Below are 22,743 nucleotides of genomic sequence, written 5' to 3'. Positions count from 1 at the left end.
ATATGCACACACCATCATTTGCTGACAAGCGTAATAAAACAGAAAAGATTTAGACAAATTCTTGGTCAGTGTTTTATCAAAAGTTAATTATAGCTATTTCTTGATGTTGCAAATTTGTGTTTTGTTGTTGTTGTTATATTGTTTTTTGTGTTTTTATATACAGCAATGGAAAGTAATGATTGTAAGACAACAGGCCTTTATTTGTCTTTGAGAAAACCAAAAGTTTATAAGAGACTTCACTTTATATTCTAAATCAGTATTCACTTACACAATAACATTTAAACAGCATAATCATGACATAAATATCAATACGATGGAACCCACAAATGAAACAAAGAACAAATACCCTTGGACTTATTTCACTCCAGGGCCACTTGAAACACTATTAAATCTTTATTAAAATTCAAAGTTATATAGCTTCACAAGTGTTCTTGAAGTGGTTATTCGAACTTTTGGCTTATTTATAAACTGATGATTTATGACTTAACTTTAGAATTAATATCTCAAGATAGCCCGGCCCCAAAACAATAATGTTGATAATTAAGAAAAACTATGTATTAAGTAATGTGGCTGTCATTTGTTGCTGTATATCATCATTTTGGTTTTGTACGTAAATAGTTATCAAAGGTACCAGGATTATAATTTAGTACGCCAGACGCGCGTTTCGTCTACATAAGACTCATCAGTGACGCTCATATCAAAATATTCATTAAGCCAAACAAGTAAAAAGTTGAAGAGCATTGAGGATCCAAAATTCCAAAAAGTTGTGCCAAATACGGCTAAGGTAATCTATGCCTGGGATAAGAAAATCCTTAGTTTTCGAAAAATTCAAAGTTTTGTTAACAGGAAATTTGTAAAAATGACCACATTATTGATATTCATGTCAACACCGAAGTGTTGACTACTGGGCTGGTGATACCTTCGGGGACGAAACGTCCACCAGCAGTGGCATCGACCCAGTGGTGTAAATAGTTATCAAAGGTACCAGGATTATCAGGCTTTGATTTTGTTTATGTTTGATAACTTTTACGTGATTTGGTCTCTGGTGGAGGGTTGTCTCATTAGCAACCATGCCAAGTTTTTGTATATTGATAATGATAAAAATATTTAATGGACTTGCAATCAACAACACTATAAATGCTTATTAAAAGTGATATGGATGACCAAAATCATATTTTTTTTACATCCAAACAGCTTTACCAATTCAATTAAGTAAAACTGCCGACGACATCAAGTTATAAAAGTATTTCTTCCTGGTCAATGATTTTTTTTATGTCTATGCAATGTTACTAACGTAATATACGTCTTTTAATTGTAAAGTGTACACTTACGGGTATAAAACAGAATTTGTTGTATTTCTAATGTTCCCTTTTCAAACTTTTCTCTCAATCGATTTATAAGTTTTTTTTAATAGCGGTATACTTTTGTTGCCTTTATTTATCTGACTTATTTTATTTTATTTCTGACTTAAAATTTAATGTCTAATTGTTTTACACACTTTGATGTCGAGATGAACAGCTTTTATCTATATCAGTTGTTCGAACATTTTGTTTTATCTATCAGAACTGTTTAGTTTATTTAGTTTGATGAATGATGGATCAGTCCTTGGCTTGGTCCATTTAAAACCATACTCTTATTATGTTTTACAGAAATGTCAAGTGGATGTATTTTGGTGACAGGAGGAGCCGGCTTTGTTGGCAGCCATTCTGTTATAGAACTAATCAATGCAGGATATTCTGTTGTTGTTGTAGACAACTTTGTTAATGCTAATAATGGTAAAAATGAGTGTTAGTTTTCAACTTGGAACATCTTACTGGTCGTATTCAAATGATATCTATAAATATTACTGATGAAGATGTATATTAAATATATGCACTTATTTTGAAAAGTAATTAAAAAAGTATTTTGCTAAGTACAATATGCCACCAGATGTAATCTGAACACACACTATAAACATGGCAATATGAAGATAGAAAAAACTGATTTCTTCAGCACTTTTCTACTATATGAATTTTAAAATGCTATATCTCCTTTATTGTAGAAAGTGTTAAACGAGTTGAAGAGATATGTGGAACAAGTATACCTATATACAATGTAGATTTAACGGATAAATCTGCTATAGAAGGTGTGTTTCAAAAGGTAAATGATACTCATATTTACACCCATTTGGGTTGTATGAAGTCACAGAATTATACATCATTGAGTGAGTTATTTGCACAGGCAGGAAACTGAATTGATCTGATGTAGATAATATTCAACTTGAGTAACGAATGGCTTAACAGTATAAGACAAAGCAATTAAATTGTGTTATAAGAAAGGAAAATACCATGTTAAATATATGTTTTTTTTTTATATTCAGCATGAATTTAGCAGTGTGATACATTTTGCTGGACTAAAAAATGTAGGAGAGTCCTGTGAACAGCCATTACTATATTATAATGTCAATGTAGGAGGAGCTATAAACCTATTAGAGGTAAGACAACAAATAACTTACCATTGACAATAACATAAACGTTACTAACTTTACTGCACTCGCCATATTTTCCCATTTCAACAATTTACGTCTATCCAGTAAAGCTCGAGGTCAATATATTAAAAAAAAAAATTACAAACGGCGAGGAGCTGACAAAACGCAAAAGACAACTTTGGTTCCAAAGGTACTATTATCAAGACCGTTATGCATATAACTTTTCTGATACTGTATTTGAAGATAACCAAAGCACACGCGGACGGGTACATGGAACTATCAATTTCATATAGTTATAAATTGTTTGTTTTGTTGTTGTTTTTTTTTTTATTTGCCCATTAAAAGCTTTTAAGCAAAAGTGCAATAGGATCACACATATCAGAAACCAAAAACCGTATACTGATCATAGTTTGCTTTTTTATATTTCCGATAATATTTTTTATGAACATAAAAAACAACAGTCGACATAACCGATAATGACTTGTTAAAAATAATAAGTTGGTATGGTTTGAATTCTAACTGCCGAATTTTGCGATAATATATCAAATACATGAGGGAAATATTTAAGGACATTTGCAGCTACACAAGTGAACATACAAGATGCTTTTATTTTTAAAGGATGTGGATACCTTCACACATACAAAAAAAACCCACACACACACCAAGGACAAGGAATACTTCTCGCATGAAAACATTTTTCCATCATACAATATACAATAAAATTCCAGAGCTAATTTGAAGTTTAATGAAAAATTACAATACACATATGATTAATTTTGATTCCTTCAATATTGATAATTACTTCATGAATTACCGATGTTTTCTTTCCTTTTTTCATATTTAAAAAAATACCGGATACTTTCAGGTAATGAAAGAGCATAGCGTCAAAAATTTAATTTTCTCAAGTTCCTGCACGGTTTATGGTGACCCTAAATATTTACCTGTAGACGAGAACCATCCTACTGGTGGATGTACTAATCCATATGGAAGGACCAAGTTTTTCATAGAGGAAATTTTAAAAGATCTTTGTAAAATAGACCCAGTAAGTAATATGGAGTATAAAATGTAAACAGGCTACAATAAAGCGACTGTGTACTCTTAAAAACATAACATTAATAAAGAGTCAAATTCATTTATAAAGACATGGTTACTCCCACATATTCGGCCTAATCTATTTTACAATTTAGAAAAAACCTAATTAATAGTAATGGGATTTTTTTCGGACGAAAATTGAAGAACTATAGAGACGGTAATATTAGTTATTCCAGAGGAACATATAGCTCCAAATTCGCCTACGGCATTCGTTCCTTTGAGAATCATGGGTTTTCAATAGCATCTTTATTATGTATACCTTATTACCGGCTTTCGCTACTGACGATATCATAGGGTCCGTGTTTCCGATTGCTAATTCAATTCAATGGATATTGTCATTGGGCACGTCATATTTTGATCTGTGCTTCGTATCTTTTCAGGATTGGAACATTGTCGTTTTACGTTACTTCAATCCGGTAGGTGCTCACAAATCAGGAAAAATTGGAGAAGACCCTAAATGCATTCCGAATTTAATGCCGTATTGTGCCCAGATACTAGTTGGAAAGAGGAAGGAACTGAACGTTTATGGAAATGATTATGATACACCGGATGGAACAGGTCAGAACTATTGGAAAGAGTATACAACTTAGCCTCTCATCTCCGGGTTTCTAAGTTTTGATAACTAGTATATGGTTATTCATTGCCGTTAAGATTACATGGTTTGTTACTAGTATTGTTATTTTGTGTATATGGTTTCTCATTGGCGTTTTGTTTATATTGTTTGTCATTGCCGTTTTGTTTATATGGTTTGCCAATGCCGTTTTGTTTATATGATTTGTCATTGTCATTTTGTATATATGGTTTGTCATTGCTGTTTTGTTTATGTTGTTTGTCATTGCTGTTTTATTTATCTGGTTTGTCATTGCCGTTTTTTATTTTATGGTTTGTCATTGCTGTTTTGTTTATGTTGTCTGTCATTGCCGTTTTGTTTATATGGTTTGTCATTGCCGTTTCTAATTTTATGGGTTGTCATTGCTGTTTTGTTTATATGGTTTGTTGATATCTTTTTCTATACAGCATCACTTTATAGTACTACCTCATCTGCAAGTGAACCGTCTTTAAAGGTAAGTAACAAAAGCACATATGTTACATTTGGGATATTGGTTTCCTTTGTATGATACATTTTCATTATTTATTTTAAATTATGTAGTTGTAGTGAAACTTCGGTGGACTGTTGACAATTTTGGATGTGCGTTTCATCCGCTTTGGTTTAGTGTCTGTAGAAACTAATCATAGATACAAGAATAAAATTGGTAAACAGCCGCGCATAAGTCTACAAAAGACTCATCAGTGACCTTTTATATACCCTAACGCCTTATCGATACTCCTGCGTTTTGATGTTCAAACTTTTGGTCTAAAGCTTACATGATGAGGAATATTCCAGGAACAAACTGTGTGTGTGCAAACAAAATGTTTATATCACACAATAATACTTTTAACATTTGGAAGGTAACACTGCGTTGAGGAATGTCCTCCTCGCGGTCAGTTTCAAATTCTTGGCACATGCATTGTTTATGTTATTTTACTATTTTGTTGTGCATTTCGAACACTGTTTGCTCATGATGCTGTCAAACTTGTTATTTATTTTTCTTCAATTTTAATTGTGATGGTTTAATGCCCAGTAGAAAGTATTGTATACTTATTCAGAACGACTATGCAATAATTTGACATTTTTTTCAAGGAACATTTAAATGTATGGTAAAAAACCCGGTGTCTCTCGTACTAAAATCTTTTTCATACGAACATATACGTTTTATATGACACATGCATACATTTTGTATAGACGTGTTTTCATGTTGACCTCTATCTGTCTATAGGTAAAATAAAAATTGAAAAAGGAAATGGGGAATGTGTCAAAGCGACAACAACCCGACCATAGAGCAGACAACAGCCGAAGGCCACCAATGGGTCTTCAATGTAGCGAGAAACTCCCGCACCCGGAGGTGTCCTTCAGCTGGCCCCTTAAAAAATGTATACTAGTACAGTGATAATGGACGGCATACTAAACTCCGAATTAAACACAAGAAACTAAAATTAAAAATCATACAAGACTAACAAGGGCCAGAGGTTCCTGACTTGGGACAGGCGCAAAATTGCGGCGGGTTAAACATGTTTATGAGATCTCAACCCTCCCCTATACCTCTAGCCAATGTAGAAAAGTAAACGCATAACAATACGCACTCAATAGAAGTCCGAGTCCAATGTCAGAAGATGTAACAAAATAAGATAAATAAAATGACAATAAGACATAAATAACAACAGACTACTAGCAGTTAAATGACATGCCAGGTGTGTTTTATTTGTTTTGTATTGTTCGAGTTACTATCTCATTGATGTTAATTGTTTATATAATATAACAGTCATTTTCAAAATGAGTTTCTATTCAATATGAGTTTTTAGAAAACAATAGAATGAAATATATTCGATAATAGTTTGACATACATTTTTGTTTACTCCAAATAAGTAGGAGTTAGAGACTACATTCACGTATCTGATGTGGCGACAGGACATGTAGCAGCACAGAAAAAAGTAGAAGAAAAATGTCGCTTGAAGGTAAAAAGACATAATTTTAGATGGGCCTCATAACATCCATGAAAAAAATAAAATCACAAAAATACTGAACTCCGAGTAAAATTCTAAACGGAAAGTCCCTAATCAAATGGCAAAATCAAAAGCTCAAACACATCAACTGAATGGATAACAACTGTATTACATTGCAGTACTAAAAAAAATCCATGAAAACGAATGCCATAAATAAATTCATGATAAAACGTTTCCAAGCTAGATTCTACTTAAATAATTTTAATATTTGTCTCAAATGTTTTCCTGTTTTTGTGAAAAGGACAATACGAAATAATAAAGCTAAATGTCTTCATTAAGGAATATCAACTTTAAGTAAATAGTTGCATATCTATATGAAAAATTGATAATTTCAGTAACTATGATAATCTACCGTCTGAGATTGAAATTAAGGACCACATTTCCATACTACCAAACTACCTAAAATATTTTCGAGACGATTAGAATCAACAATTGTAATGTGAAGATCCATTACTTTCATATAACACCCTCGGATACTGTTTTCATGAAGATGGACATATACTTATCAAAACATACACATTTTCTTCACTATATCTTTTTCAGACCATCATGGGATTTTTTTTTTTCGTTTTGTGGCTATTATATATGACTACGATTTGATTAGATCATCCGTACATTTTTTGATAAAACAGATAATTAGAAATAAAAAAAAATGTATTCTTCCACCTAATGTTTTACCCTCATGCCTCGATTCTGTAGTGGTATTTGTAAAATATACTATTATTCTTGATATGCACTGTAGATATACAACTTAGGAACAGGACAAGGATATTCTGTGATGGAAATGATTAAAGCCTTCAGTGAAGCTGCAGGAAAACCAGTAAGTATAAATATATAAAGTTAGGGGAAATTATAACGTACCTGAGTTTTCGTAGATTCATTGATTGAAAATGAACTCATCATAGATACCAGGATTACATTTTGTATTTACGCCAGACGCGCGTTTCGTCTACAAGTTCAGTAACCTATTCTGCAGCTCAAAGATCACTTAAATTTACTCGATAATATACACTTTAAGAAAATCTTAATTCATAACATCGAGCACAGAAATTTATGAATTAGTTACGAAAACTGAACGAAACAATTTATGCAACGTAAGTTACAAGACAAAAATAATGTCAATTTATATAAACAGAAATGCAGAAATGAAGTATATTTTAAGAAGACGGGCGAAAGATACCAGAGGAACAGTCGAACTCATTAATCGAAAACAAATGACAACGCCATGGTCAAAAAGAAAAAAAGACACACTTTAGAAGTGTGGGATGAAAACTCTTGGGTTAAATATGAGAAAAAAATACCCGACTGTTGAAAATACTGAAAAATTATCAACTCAACTATTAAAATAGTTTGTCAATATACAGCCCGTAACAGAGTAGTGATCGAATTCGCGTTTCTTTACCGTCAGAATAAGTTACGTTATCGACAAACTTATTTCAGAAGTGACATAATTTAATTTTCTCCATCGACAAAATATTTCATGTCCAAAGTGTAAGTTTTCATTGTTTAAGTCGAAGTTTTTTTAACACAGTAAAACATTTTTTTATAATCAACCTCTGTCATTGGCATTTTCATTTTAACGGTAAAGGATCAAATACGGGATCTCCGAAATTTCTATCATTTGTTACGAGGAAATCATTATTCAATCGAACATATGTCTTTGTTCATGACACATATTATGAAATACAAAGGAGTTGAAATGATCGAATACTTTCGAACTGACGGAAACAAAAATACATAATCTAGAATGTGTGTTCTGTCATAAACAATGGCTTCGTCGTGCGAATCGACGAGATCATGTTACATACATGTAACTGATCTTAGCTGTAGAAACAGTTGGTGCGACCTCGATAAAATCTTTATCAATTTAATATAAGAGATAAATATTGATGACTACAATTATAATGAATTTATTGGAGTCACATCCACTGTTTCTACTGTAAACATGAACTCGTCGGTTAGTGCAATGAAGACACTTTTAAAGATTGAGATTGTTGGTTTATTCTTTACACCTTCGAGGTATTAAAATTATTTCAGTGTTTATTTAAAGTTAAATTTATTTTCAAATCTATTCTGTTTAAAATTGTCGAAACTTCCGTTTAAGATTTCTGTGGTAAACTATCTATTCTATATTTAGGACCATTTTATAATAAATACCCTTTTGTACAAGAATACTTTCTTTATAGAAGTATAGATCTGCTGGTTATAGATTTTTTTTTATAACTTTCATTATTGTGACGACGCGCTATGAAATTCAGAATAATTTATAAATGAAGTTGTATATAAATTTTTGGTCATAAACACAAATCTTTTAAACAGTTCGACGAGTGCGTCAATGTTACAGTAGTCTGTTTACTGTAAGTTACTAAGCTTTGCCCGATTCATCTGTCATTTATGGAAACTAATTCACAATTTCTGAGACATTCATTTTTATTTCACCATCAGACATGGAGCTACATTTGTAACTAAAGGAAAACTCTCAAATTAAAGAAATTTGACATGATATACTGAAACTTTCTTATAATCAATTAAACGACTGCTTTTCTTAGATATGTGATTTTTCATGGTCAAACTTTTTCATTGTTAACGGACATTTTGAGATTTTTTATTGTAAAAAAATGGTGTTTTTTAAAGAAATCAACATTCAAAATTTAGAACTTCATGAACATGTACAGGAAGCTGAATTATTGCACATCTATGTACTACTTAAAATTGTACTTCGATCTGTTGCGTCCTTAAAATGTTCTGATCGTCCTAAGATTTAATGTACGGAAATGTTTCGGTAAATTAAATTCAAATCCGAATTGAATGTTTATGACACACAAAAAGAGAAACCAGAATCTCTTGATGACCAAACGTATGTACACGTTGGGGCGATTTAGAGCTTTTCAGAAGGAGTGAGATTCCACCCTTGTTTAAAGCCTTGTGGAGACATCTTGATTTTTAAATTCCCTCCGTTTTTCTCATGGATGGAGTGTGGTCTCTCTGTAAATTACCCCATATCTTTTTCATTTTCCTATTTACCGAAGGGTCCATGTGAAAATTTCCATTGGAACTTATCTGTTAAACTAAATGTACAAAACAGGCTCAAGAAAAGGCGAAATTTCTTTTTCAAACCCGAACTAGAAATCCATTTTTTTCTAATAGAGCACCTTACATTATCGTCAATGAGTTCAGGCATGTGAAAAATTATATAATCATACACAAGAAAGAAACCCTGAACAGGCTTTCAGCAATAATTTCTACCTATTTAATATTAAGTAAATATTAACATGTACATGTATTTGATAAAGTACAGATATAACAAAGAAACTGCCCGGTATCCGACGTAAGAGTACACTTTTTACTGCACGCAAAAGACCAGCAAAAATAAATGGCACAATTTCACGTAGTTATAAAAAAGGCGTATAATTTACGTTATCGAACAAAAAATCAGAAATACGAAATATTATATGTGAATGGTTAGGAAATCCGTTTCCCCTACATGTTTTAAACGTCAAAGAAAAATGTTTTCCCTGATACAAACGTTTTAAGAACCAGCTTTGTGTAACCTATAGACAAATTCGACTGGATGTAAGGAAGTTAATATGTTTACTCTGATTTGAAATTATCTTTTAGAACTTTTTTTGTTGTTTATGGGTAATAGGTGAAATGTTGCATGATCCCTCAAAATGACAGCAAGCGCAGTTTTCCGGATGATGTTCATTTGTACACTGCTAAAAACTGTCAGGTCCTGGCCATGATATATTTTGGAGAAATTTTTTTTTACTGATTTTTACTAAAAAAATATTCTCTGTGTGTGCCATTGCAAGAAATAGTTTTGCTCGTTATTTTGTCATATTAAAAAAGATTCTCAACAAAATTTTCCCGTTTAAGCTGTACTAGAAAAAAGTTACTAGACATATTCTAACAGAAGTACAAATACCAGTCCTCCCTTTTGTGCATACATATGAGAAAACATTTCAAAGTTATTGATTGAATTCAAATCCATCACACATACGGTACACATTGTAGTCCGAAAAAATAAAGGACTTCATTCCTATCAAACACCTTTTTAATTGTTTACCAGTATATTTTTTTTAGTTTTGGGTAAAATTGTAAAGGAAATAATACTATCAAGACGTACATAAATCTTTTTTTTTTCTGTTCTGACTTTGAAGAAATGAGTTCTTTTCGCCTAATCTAAATGGTGTATGGACATATTTTGTTTCATATTATTAGAATTATTTTCAATATTATCGGTATTAAACTTGATTATCGACACATGAAAGTTTGTCAGCATTGTCAATCTTTTTAACGTTAAAGTACCAATAGTTCGGTCACTACTCAATTAAGTTTGTCGATAACGTAGCTAATTTTGACGTTAAAGAAACATCAATTCGATCACTTCTCTGTTACGGGCTGTATGTCTCAGAATATTGAATCAGCTGCACCAACGTTGTTATAGACCAAGTTTAATACTTATTTAGGCATATATTTCAATCCAGTTAAAAACACTTATAGTCCTACAACCTGTCGAAATATTTATATTATGGTATTGCACGAGGTAATGCTTTACCATACTGCTTGCGGCGTCTTTAATTTAAATCCATTAGAGATGAACTGGTTGCTATTTATTCTTCGAAAAGATTATTCAATTGATCATTAAGCTTGGATTACCTTTCAATTTTGTTATAATGGTGATTTATTGCACCTTTGTCTCCTGTAAGGTAGAGGGCCAAGAACTCGCATACATTATTTTTATGTTTTTTGATAGCATCATTGATAAAACTAGTCTTTGGAGTTTTGCAATATTGAAGGAACTCAGAAAAAAATATCCTTTATCTTAGACTCGATAAGAAATGTTCTTAATCTGACAAGTAAAAATTGAATACAATTCATCAAAGTGTGAAATAGAAACTAGACAACGAACCAAAAGATTTAAACAAATACCTTCCAGGTGCAATATAAAATAACAGGAAGACGTTCTGGTGATGTAGCATCAACTTACAGTAGACCAGATTTGGCTGCTAAAGAGTTGGGATGGAAAGCCACCAGAGGTTTAAGTAAAATGTGTAAGTAGGCATTTAGAAATGTTGAAAGTCAAACGGTTGAGTATAATCACATGCTAAGTTCAATTTGAATGTAGTAGATTTGAAAGATTGTTATAACTTTTTAAACATATTTTTTTTCAAATATACAATTCTAAGCCATTTGACAATAGCAATTTTGATACGATTGCATAAACTATTCATAGTTGAACATTTAAAATATCTAATTTTTAATCAGTATATGTTCAATATTTTAGGTGAAGATTTATGGAGATGGCAGACGATGAACCCTGATGGATTTAATTCAAAATGACCAACATATTAAAAAAAACATAACTCAACACAGAGACCTCGGGCTAATAAATAAAGCAACAGTAGTATTCCGCTGTTTGATAATCATAAATCGATTAACAGAAACAAATCCGGGTCACAAACCAAAACTTATGGAAACATAAATTGTAAGAGGAAAAACACGGAAGAACAAAAACACCGAACTGCTGCAAAAATAAACGCCAACATACATAGAAACGGACTATTTAATAACAACTGCCATATTCCTGACTGATACAGGTTTCCCCTACGTTTCCAGTCTCTGTGTCATTATAAACGCATATATCACTTCTAAATGGACAAACTTTAAGACGTTTATGTTTAATAGTTATAACATTTACCAGGCTTATAATGTAATACGCCAGATGTGTGTTTTGTCTACATAGTACTCATCAGTGACGCTCAGATCAAAATAGTTATAAAGGCAAACAAGCACAAAGTTGAAGAGCAATTAGGACCGTTATGCCAAAAAACGGCTAAGGTAATCTTCCCTAAAATAAGAAAATCTTTAGTATTTCGAAAAATCTTTAATAAACAGAATATGTAAGATTCATGAATGGTCATACACTAGATATTGAAAAAATGGATTCTATATGAATGATTTGTTCAAATATGGCGAAAACATTTTGCTGTTTTTCGGATGAATTTCCAACATAATTCTGAATGACTGATAATATTTGTTTGCCGTGTTAGCGGTCGTACTAGCAAGTGACGATGGAATAGAAAAAAAAACAGAAATGCCAAATACAAAGAAAAATATGAAAAGAATTGAGGAAATCCCCGGAAGGTTTTAACATAGACAACTGAGGCAATATATTCTGGGGAAGGAAGTCCCTAGTAGCTCGAACAATTTAAAGTTTTGTAAACAGTTAATTTATGAATATGACAAAATATCAATGATAATTCATGTGAACACAGAAGTGCTGATTACTAGACTGGCAGAAACATTCACTAGCAGTGGCATCAACCCAGTAGTTTTAAATTGATACCAGGCAAATAAGTTTGTACGCCCTACGTATCTTCTGAAAGAGACCCATCAGATACGCTCGAATTAGAAAATTTAAATGCCAAATAAACATTTTTGTTTATGTTAAAGTGCAAAACAGTTGAATGCAGGTATTACAAATATTATATTAATGAGATGTAAGATTTTTTAGTGAAAAAGGTAGATGCAATTTTTGAAAGATTATCTTTCATAGAATGCTTTATCAAGGCTTTGATTTGGTATAATGATATATTAATATTTTGCGATAATAAAACAGTTTCATATTATAATTATCATTATTGGTCGATGATTGGTTTAATAAGGTATTCATATGGTGACCCTGGAGAGTAAGCAGATCCGACTTAGTTATTGAATGACCTTCCACCATTCTGATTCTAGTCCCATTTATGAGTTTTATGTGAACAGAACATGTGTGCGAATTAATCATGTTAAATTATTAGCCTGATATATTGGGGTACTGATCAGTACTTCTGTAATTGCATGAATATTATTGGTACGGTAATTTTCTATAAATTTACTGTTCTTAAAACATACTGTATATATTTTTTTTTTTATCTTAAAAACCTTTTCATCTACATAATTGATTTGGATTTCCAGTTATTTTGAGTTTAGCGCAACTAACATAGACTCACGCTCATATTGCGTATTAAATGATATGCCTGGTATCTGATGAACTCTTATACAACCAAATCACCTCAATCGATTATTGGGTAGGTTGAATAATAAAAATTAAAAAAGAATCGAAAGATACAAGGGACATTCAACTCATAAGGCTAAAATCAACTAACAACGCCATAGAAAAAAAAAAACGAAAAATACCAAATGACAAACAGCCCCACATAAACCGTGGTACTCTTAGTTTAATAGCTTCCTTTTATGAAGCAACCCTCTATCAAGGTAATCTTGAAAGGAAATGCAAGCCCTGGAATATCGGATAAATAACATAAAAGGTACCAAATTTAATGCACCAGATGCGCAACTGGGAGATATATACTTCATATGCAGATGCTGATGTAATAATATTACATAGAAATGGAGAGTTAATGATTGGGAAACTGAAATCATCTTGAGAACAGTTTTGTTCTCAACCAACCCCTATTGTTAATTTTTAGATGTAAGTCAAGATATCGGGTATACTTAACTGTATCTGTTATATCTTGCATATAGTTATTCGTGAGTGATACAGCGATGTGTACATTAGCAACATCATTTATGAAAGATGGACGAAAGATACCAAAGGGATAGTCAAACTCATAAATCTAAAACATGACCTTCGCTGAATAATCTAAATTACTGATGTAAAAAATATAATACTGTTTTTTAAAAAATAATTGGGATTTTGCAACAACGAAATAAGTATTAAAGAAATGCTATACAATGCTACCAGTCAATTGCAATTCGGTTTATAATAGGAAGCCAGTCTGCTAGTTCGTAGTTAAGTTCTATACTCAAATATTGTTAAAGAATCAACTGCTTTATTCATAGAGACTGATGTCTGCAATGAATAAAACGCATAAAGATGAGACCAAGAAACCCATATACACCTCGTCTGGTTGAATACTTAAAAATTACAAGTGAGAGTACTGTTGAGTTTCCGACAGAGAGTTACATTTAGTTGGTCCAAGGACACAGTTATCGCATTTAATTTAGTCTCTAGTATTGACAGTGTAAAACAAACACTTTCCAAATTTATTTATTACTATATTTTGTATTCATGAAATATTAAGTAGGCGGATGAAATAACATGCATTTGATGATTTCTTATGTACACTTGTGATTTGGTCCAGTTGAAAAAGATTAAAACTGAATTATACACACCCTTTATATAGAACTGCCAATATTTAAAGTTATAGCTGGTTGAATGTTTTCTTTTTTTCTCTCTTATATGTTTCAAAAGTAGTACACTAGAAATCTTTTTGAGATAGAGCAGGCGCGAATTTTTTTAATCTGAATTTATAGTTCGTCTGAAATAAATGCACTACGAAACAACTCTAGCCAGTTACTGTCATGATTATGACGGACACAAATCTGTATTTTTTTTATTTCCCACAAAAGACGCGAAAGATACCTAGAGGGCCTACATAACTCGTAAGTCAAAGAAATCTTACGCGAAAAAACAAAAGATTTAGCTACACAAACTGCAAAAAATCGGAGTGAACTCAGGTACTTATGAACGGTTAGAAGTTAGTGAAAAAATTCCAAATTCGATGATACACAAAAACATCTTGTCACTGAAGAAGTAAGCCAAAATTATCGGCGATAATTAAGTATTGCAAATGAAAAGTTGCTTCAATAGTTATATATTACATAAATCTTTTTAGTGTGATTTTTTAGAGTAGAAACAAGGTGTTTGACCATACACACCCAAATCAAGACCACTTCGGTTTAGTTTTATTATGAACAAGTAAAATGATTCGAAAAAAACGTACCAACTTAATGAATTTTTAATTGGTATCTCAGATTTACCGTGATTGTTTCTTTATTGCTGATATTGATGCATATAATAACCAGTAAATACACGAATATATATGTCTTAACCGAACTCTTTTCATCTAATGAGACTAGAAGATGATTCATTCCATCGATAATGGGTTAACATTTATCCGGAAACTCGATCTCATGTCTGGAAATTGGCAGGTTAAAATCCTCTTCAACTCATATACATGTATTTGCATGTTTGACACAAACTTTTTTTTGTATCTTACAAGAATGTATGATATCAGCGCCTCTTGTTTATTTTAGACATTTACGCTTCGCTTTTCATAAGTTTCGTGTTAACTACGGATACGTACAAAAAAATCACTATTTGATCTCTAAGCGAAAACACAATATATTTTCCCTTAAATAATTGAGTAAAAAATTCTAACATCGATATCATGTATGTTTCGCATATGTTTCGTAACCCTTATACATGATCAAAAGCCGATAACTATTTGAGATATGTAAGTGAAGTTAAAACAACAAGACCTGACTGATGAACATTTAGCAATTTTTATTTGCTGTTTTGAAGATCCGCTGACAAGTCTTATATTATAATTAAATGTTTCCTTCGAATGGATGAATAAACTGTTCAAACAAACGGTTACGTTCATTGTCTTTTTTTAAGAGAATATTCCAATGTCTCTGATTGAATTATTCCAAGGCCATACATTTCCCATCAGATTTAAGCTCTGATCATGCAAAAATAAATTAGCAAAAATATTTCACTGAAACATGTTTGTATTTTTGCCAAATTAAGGCATTAGTAGTTTACCGATGTTTTTAAAAATTTTAAATTGATCTAGAAGAGACCAAGACAATAACAATCAAAACCAAGGAGTAAACAAAGACTCACAAAACCAAAGGACATTTACATCAACAGTTATAAATAATAATTAAGAAACAACACGGACTCCACTTAAACCGGGAGTGAAATCAGGTTCTCCGGAAGGGTAGGCATCTTTTGCACCGTATACGGCACCCGTCATGATATTTCTTTGTTCAGTTCGGTAATGATAGAAGGTTATTATGACTGAGGAAGAATATCAGATATGATTTCTGGCACACTTTGTCATAATGGCCAATCAGCTCATGATGGCGACCGTAAAATTTCTTGAGTGATGACCTTAATTTGATTGGTTCATAGCCCTGTATTAGCAACTTTTGAGAAAGCAGTATTCCTCATTCACAAAATCAACGTACTTTGAACTAGCTTTAGAGTAACGTATCAATTGAGACACATATACTCCATATGCGGGTGCCGCTGGGATGTTGCTACACAGAAACGGAAAGTTGACTATAGGAAAATTAAAATTAGCGCGTTTGTCATAAATTTTAGTATTCAACCTATCATCAGTAGTCATTGCGAGAAAAAGGTCTAAATATGAAGCAGATTTATTTGTGTCGGTATTATCTTTAATTTCAAGTTCACTTGGATATATTAAATGTAAGTGAACACTGAATCTATCATTATTTAGAGACAGTACATCACCAATATAGCGAAAGGTGAAATTAAAAGTCTGGGCTAATTTCTTTTCTCCTTTCTGTACAAGCCCTGGATAAATTCTGCTTCATAGGAATATAAAAACAAATCTGCAAGTAGAAAAGCGCAATTGGTACCCATTGGAATTCCAAAAGTCCGTTGGAAGACCAAACCTCCAAATTCAACAAATATGTTGTCAATTAAAAAGTCCAGCTTGGCATTGATATCCTCGTCGGTATATTTTGTCCTTGACTCTGTATGATTTTTCACAAAGTAAGCTGAATTCCAGCCCAAAACTAGATATTTAAAACGTCTAGTGCCCTTTCTGCTAAAGAAACATAAGCTGACGAGTTCTTTCAGTCGAGCTTTAAGTTTGGTATGTAGAATAGTGGTATAAAGAGTTGAAAAATCAAAAGTTTTAGTGAACACTGAATCTATTATTATTTAGAGACAGTACATCACCAATATAGCGAAAGGTGAAATTAAAAGTCTGGGCTAATTTCTTTTCTCCTTTCTGTACAAGCCCTGGATAAATTCTGCTTCATAGGAATATAAAAACAAATCTGCACGTAGAAAAGCGCAATTGGTACCCATTGGAATTCCAAAAGTCCGTTGGAAGACCAAACCTCCAAATTCAACAAATATGTTGTCAATTAAAAAGTCCAGCTTGGCATTGATATCCTCGTCGGTATATTTTGTCCTTGACTCTGTATGATTTTTCACAAAGTAAGCTGAATTCCAGCCCAAAACTAGATATTTAAAACGTCTAGTGCCCTTTCTGCTAAAGAAACATAAGCTGACGAGTTCTTTCAGTTGAGCTTTAAGTTTGGTATGTAGAATAGTGGTATAAAGAGTTGAAAAATCAAAAGTTTTAGTGAACACTGAATCTATTATTATTTAGAGACAGTACATCACCAATATAGCGAAAGGTGAAATTAAAAGTCTGGGCTAATTTCTTTTCTCCTTTCTGTACAAGCCCTGGATAAAAACAAATCTGCAAGTAGAAGAGCGCAATTGGTACCCATTGGGATTCCAAAAGTCTGTTGGAAGACCAAACCTCCAAATTCAACAAATATGTTGTCAATTAAAAAGTCCAGCTTGGCATTGATATCCTCGTCGGTATATATTTTCCTTGACTCTGTATGATTTTTCACAAAGTAAGCTGAATTCCAGCCCAAAACTAGATATTTAAAACGTCTAGTGCCCTTTCTGCTAAAAAAACATAAGCTGACGAGTTCTTTCAGTCGAACTTTAAGTTTGGTATGTAGAATAGTGGTATAGAGAGTTGAAAAATCAAAAGTTTTAATGTTGGTACAATGTTTTAATGATTGAGATCGTAAATTCACCAATAACTCTTTTGAATTTTTCAGTATCCACATCTGATTAACAACACTTCTTGAATATGCCGTTTCGGAATATTTCTGAAGTCCTTCTTTGACTGCAGTTAGTATGGCAGTAAGAACTTTAGAAAGGGGTTTAGTGGAACACTTGGAAGAACCTGCAATATAACTTTCCTTATAACCAAGGTTACAAAGTGAAACTGAGGGAATCGCAAGAACATAAAAAACGAAAACGGCTGCGTTAACGGGGTAAGCATCTGCTGCTATGTATGCATGCAAATTTATACTCAAAATGTCACAATCGGGAATAGAACAATCGGTTAACTTGCAAACTAGACCGTCTTAGACCGCAAAAACATGTCGCTAGTGAGTTAAGACACATTTTATTTTCTTGCACAATTAATTTCGCATATACTTGATAATGACAACAAATAGTCATTCTTTAAACAAGACTTAAAATGTCACAAAACTGCACTAAAATGCAATAAAGAAAATATGTTCAAAACAATCTATCACTTGGAATATGACAGTTGTTGTCTATTCTTTTGATGTGTTTTATCATTTGATTTTGCCATTTGATTAGGGACTGTCCGTTTTGAATTTTCCTCGGAGTTCAGTATTTTTGTGATTTCACTTTTCACTTTACAATTCGTGAATAGAATAGATAAGATAAAAGGAAACCTGGTGTCCTTAGTAAAATATATATTAAATATAAGCTTAATACATTTAACGATTAAGAACTATTTTTCTTTTCTTGACTTAAATTATTTTTTTGATATAGTGAACAGTCAATAAGCACAAATCTTCAAAAGGTTAACAAAAGAAAAGGACAAAATTAAATATTTTTCAGAATTTTACATATTTTTTTTTTATGGTCTTAGAATAAATTCTGTAATTTTTTATATTAACTTTTGATACAACCAAAACATAAAAATGTTTCATTTACAATGTATTCAAAACATGTTGAAAAATAATAATGATCACTGGAAATACATGAATATATTTTTGTATTGGATTTGCAAATAAGGCGAATATTCTAAACAATGTCCAAAGAAATAATTGTTTATTTACAAAAGGTTCATTTTGAAGAACAATAACAAAAAAATATTTTCCAGCTAGCCGGAAGAGTAATTTTGAAAACTAATTGAATATAAGTAAATCATTTTGAACTGTAGATTATACATTGAGATTGAAAATAATGTTGCAGAACGCTGCTCAAGAAAAGACAATATCCTTTAATAGTTTTAAATTCTATTTTAAATTAACAAAATTAATGATATTGCGAATGGGTTGAATTTGATCAAGATAAAATACTATTCAAAGGTATGTATCAATATTTTACCCGAATAATATATGTATTTTAGTATTATCTGAAGCAGTCATATTGTAAAGAATGTGTGTTTTTAATAGGAAAATATAATATGAATGACATAAATACAATACAAATTTTAATTCAAATATACGTTCGTGATTCCTAAATACTTAAATAAATTTGTTTGGTTTTATTTCAGTTATTGTGTATACATAAAAGGTATACAATGAGTATCACAAAGGAAACAAAGTTAGTTGATATCGAGATGGGAATACACCAAGTTAGAGGACTACTTGAAGACATATTGAGAAAACAAGATGAGAATATCTTAAGTTTGACTGAACAGACAGTGTTAATACAAGAAACGATTAAAAACCTCCTTGTTGCAACTTCAGCAAACATGTCTTCGACATCACCAACACCTGATGGCAAAAAATGTGGTGCACCACTTTATATTCAACGGCTGAGACTTACTTAGGCTATATGAATTGCATTTTATTTTATGTAGAAGGTTTGCATATGTATTTGTCGTTTATTGTTATGTTTATAGCGTTTATTATCATTTATATTATTATTATTATTTTTTTATTTTTATAATGTTTCGTCCTACTTGTTGGCAATTTGAATATTTGTTAATAAATAGTTATACATTTTAGTCTTAGCTTACTTGATGTTTGGTTTTTGTTATTTTCTATAAGAATGAAACAAATGTATATTGTAGAATTAAACTTTAAATGATAGCAACTATAAACGCAAGTACATCATCATATAAATACTATAGATCATATATCCTGTTGTTCCTTTGTTATTCTCTCATAATTGATGTGTTTCCCTCGGATGGATTTGTTTTCTCTCAATCGATTTATGACTTTTGAACACCGGTATACTACTGTTGCCTTATTTATGACCTGAAATTTAGTCGACGCAGTGTGTAAACTGATGACACGAGAACAATAGAAAAAGTAACCCTTCTAAAGATAAAGGTACCTTTTTACAATATTGAAAGTTATTTCGAATCAACAATCCTAAATTCTAAAAATACCACTTGTTAAACTTAGAAATTCATTGAAATAATAACATTAAAAGCTCTTTCAACAAATTATACTTAAAGTACATAAAATGCTATTGATAACATAGTTTGCATTAAGACGCTTTAAATTGTTTTGAATACAAATGATTTTGTCGATTTTTATTATTTAGATGACACACATTTCGTTTGTATTAGACTTGTGTTCACAAACTGACATTCCCATCTTTTTTCGTAGGACTTGAAGGGTGTTAATGCCCTTTGATTTCATCACTACAACCGTAGTTGACCATAAATATGGGGTAAAGAAATGATCTGTGTCCAGTCGATGAGGCCAATAAAGTTTTGGTTATAGCTACTCCAGGAAATACAGATGACAATCTCAGGAAGATTGGTCCAATAACTTACTTATTTTTCTGATTATTTGCTATGTAGAAAAAAGGAAATTTATTACCCATACTGTTAAATACTGCAACATAAAAACAAGACAAAACTAACACATTCAAACAAACAAAATATTTACATATCTTCCTAAATGAATCCCTCTCTCACAATGACGTACATTAACATTATTTTTTTCAAAAACATTAAGTTTTGCTTATATGTTGAGTCAATAGAAGGGAAGCGAAAGATACCAAAAGGACATTCAAGCTCATAGGTCGAAACTAACAGTAAAAATGGGACTGGAAATGAGTAATATGTCAAAGAGACAAAATCCCCACTAAAGAACAGAAAACATTGACATGAATAGAGATTCGTTAAATCAAAAAGGTCATATTAAAATGGAATAAAGAATGTCAAAGAGAAACATAGAAAACTAAGACTAGAATAGAAAAGCATTTAAAGGGGTTAGAAGGCAACACATACGTTATTGAGATGTTGTTTGGGAATAAATTATTACTTAGAAATGTAAAGATCGGTGATTGGTATAAATATTAAATAAACAACTGGTTGTTTCCACATTGCCTCGAAATAAATGTCATGCTATAATTTTTAATTGTTTCAACCACAATCTTATCATAAACATGCAAACTGAAACTCATTTCTCAAGGTATTAATAAAATATTTGTTTTCTTTATCTCTCCAGCAGATGAAAAGTATACTATATATAAATAATAACAATGATATTTTCAATAAGATAATAGTTATCAAAAGTACCAGGATTATAATTGAGTACGCCAGACGCGCGTTTCGTCTACATAAGACTCATCAGTGACGCTCAAATCGAAATATTTATAAAGCCAAACAAGTACAAAGTGGAAGAGCATTGAGGATCCAAAATTGCAAAAAGTTGTGCCAAATACGGCTGAAATAATCTATGCCTGGAATAAGAAAATCCTTAGTTTTTGGGAAAAATTCAAAGTTTTGTAAACAGGAAATTTATAAAAATGACCACATGATTGATATTCATGTCAACACCAAAATGTTGACTACTCGGCTGGTTAAAATTATTAAACACGATAAATCGGATAATGATAATAAACATTTTGCTGAACTAGTATCAATATTGTTCAAGGGCCAATTGAATCTTTTGTAGCTGTGTTGAAGATCCATTGGGTTGTATTTTGTGCTCTTTGAAAGGGATTTTGTCCCTTTGACACTTTCACTGTTTCCCTTCTTAACTTTACAGAAAAAAACATATTTAAAAGTTAAATGTTATCAAAAATCCTGCAAAAATTCAAATCACAAAAATACCGAACTCTGAGGAAATTTCAAAACGGAAAGTCCCTTATCAAATGGCAAAATCCAAACCTCACTCGCATCAAACGAATAAATAACAACTGTCATATTGTTGACTTGATACAGTCATTTTCTTATTTATAAAATGGTAGATTAAACTTGGTTTCATATCTAGCTAAACTTCTCCCTTGTATGTCAGTTACAAAGGCTACAAACGAAGTGCTTGTCTAGATTCATTATTACCCATATTATACCCTCACGACACTTACCAAAGAGGAAATCCTGGATAATCATAGGTCTGTTCTGTGTTCCTTTGGAATTTCAACCAAAGATGAAGAACTGGATCTGCCATCACTTTATTGGATACCTAAACTACATAAGTGTCCTTACAAACAACGGTATATTGCTGGGTCTTCCAAGTGCTCCACGAAACCTCTTTCTAAATTATTAACATCAAATTTTATCAGCAATCAAAGACGGGCTTCAAAGTTATTGTGAAACTGCCTATTCTAGAGGGGGCGTGAATCAGATGTAGATACTTAAAAATTCCAAAGATCTTTTAGAGTACATACAATCTAACTCTCTTTCATCTTGTAACAGTATTAAAACATTTGACTTATCTACTCTGTACACTAGTATTCCACATTCCAAACTAAAAGACAAATTGAAAGAGTTGGTATTGCTTTGCTTCGTAAAAAAGAATGGCCAACGTAGATACAAGTATCTTGTCTTAGGGAGGGATAAATCCTACTTTGTAAAGGATCACTCTGATTCGAACAAAAAATTCTCTGAAACTGATACTATCAAGATGCTTGATTTCTTAATTGACAACATATTTGTTACGTTCGGAGGACTGTTTTCAACAGACTGTCGGCATTCCAATTGGAACAAACTGTG

General features: G+C 31.7%; 1 protein-coding gene across 1 annotated transcript; it reads left to right on the top strand.

Annotated features, from left to right (window-relative positions):
- The first annotated feature begins 1,651 nt into the window (after nucleotides 1–1,651).
- On the top strand, nucleotides 1,652–11,573 carry LOC143053685 (UDP-glucose 4-epimerase-like). Its single transcript, XM_076226476.1, has 9 exons — nucleotides 1,652–1,775; nucleotides 2,042–2,139; nucleotides 2,360–2,473; nucleotides 3,333–3,509; nucleotides 3,940–4,117; nucleotides 6,027–6,112; nucleotides 6,903–6,980; nucleotides 11,100–11,214; nucleotides 11,448–11,573. The coding sequence occupies exons 1-9, from the start codon at nucleotides 1,652–1,654 to the stop codon at nucleotides 11,501–11,503; spliced, it is 1,026 nt and encodes a 341-aa protein (XP_076082591.1). The 3' UTR covers nucleotides 11,504–11,573.
- The last annotated feature ends 11,170 nt before the right edge of the window (nucleotides 11,574–22,743 follow it).

This window comes from Mytilus galloprovincialis, chromosome 1 (genome assembly GCF_965363235.1).
Source record: "Mytilus galloprovincialis chromosome 1, xbMytGall1.hap1.1, whole genome shotgun sequence".
In the NCBI taxonomy this organism is placed as follows: Eukaryota; Metazoa; Mollusca; class Bivalvia; order Mytilida; family Mytilidae; genus Mytilus; species Mytilus galloprovincialis.
The sequence above is the reverse complement of the archived record's forward strand: the minus strand, read 5'-3'. Positions and strand labels throughout refer to the sequence as shown.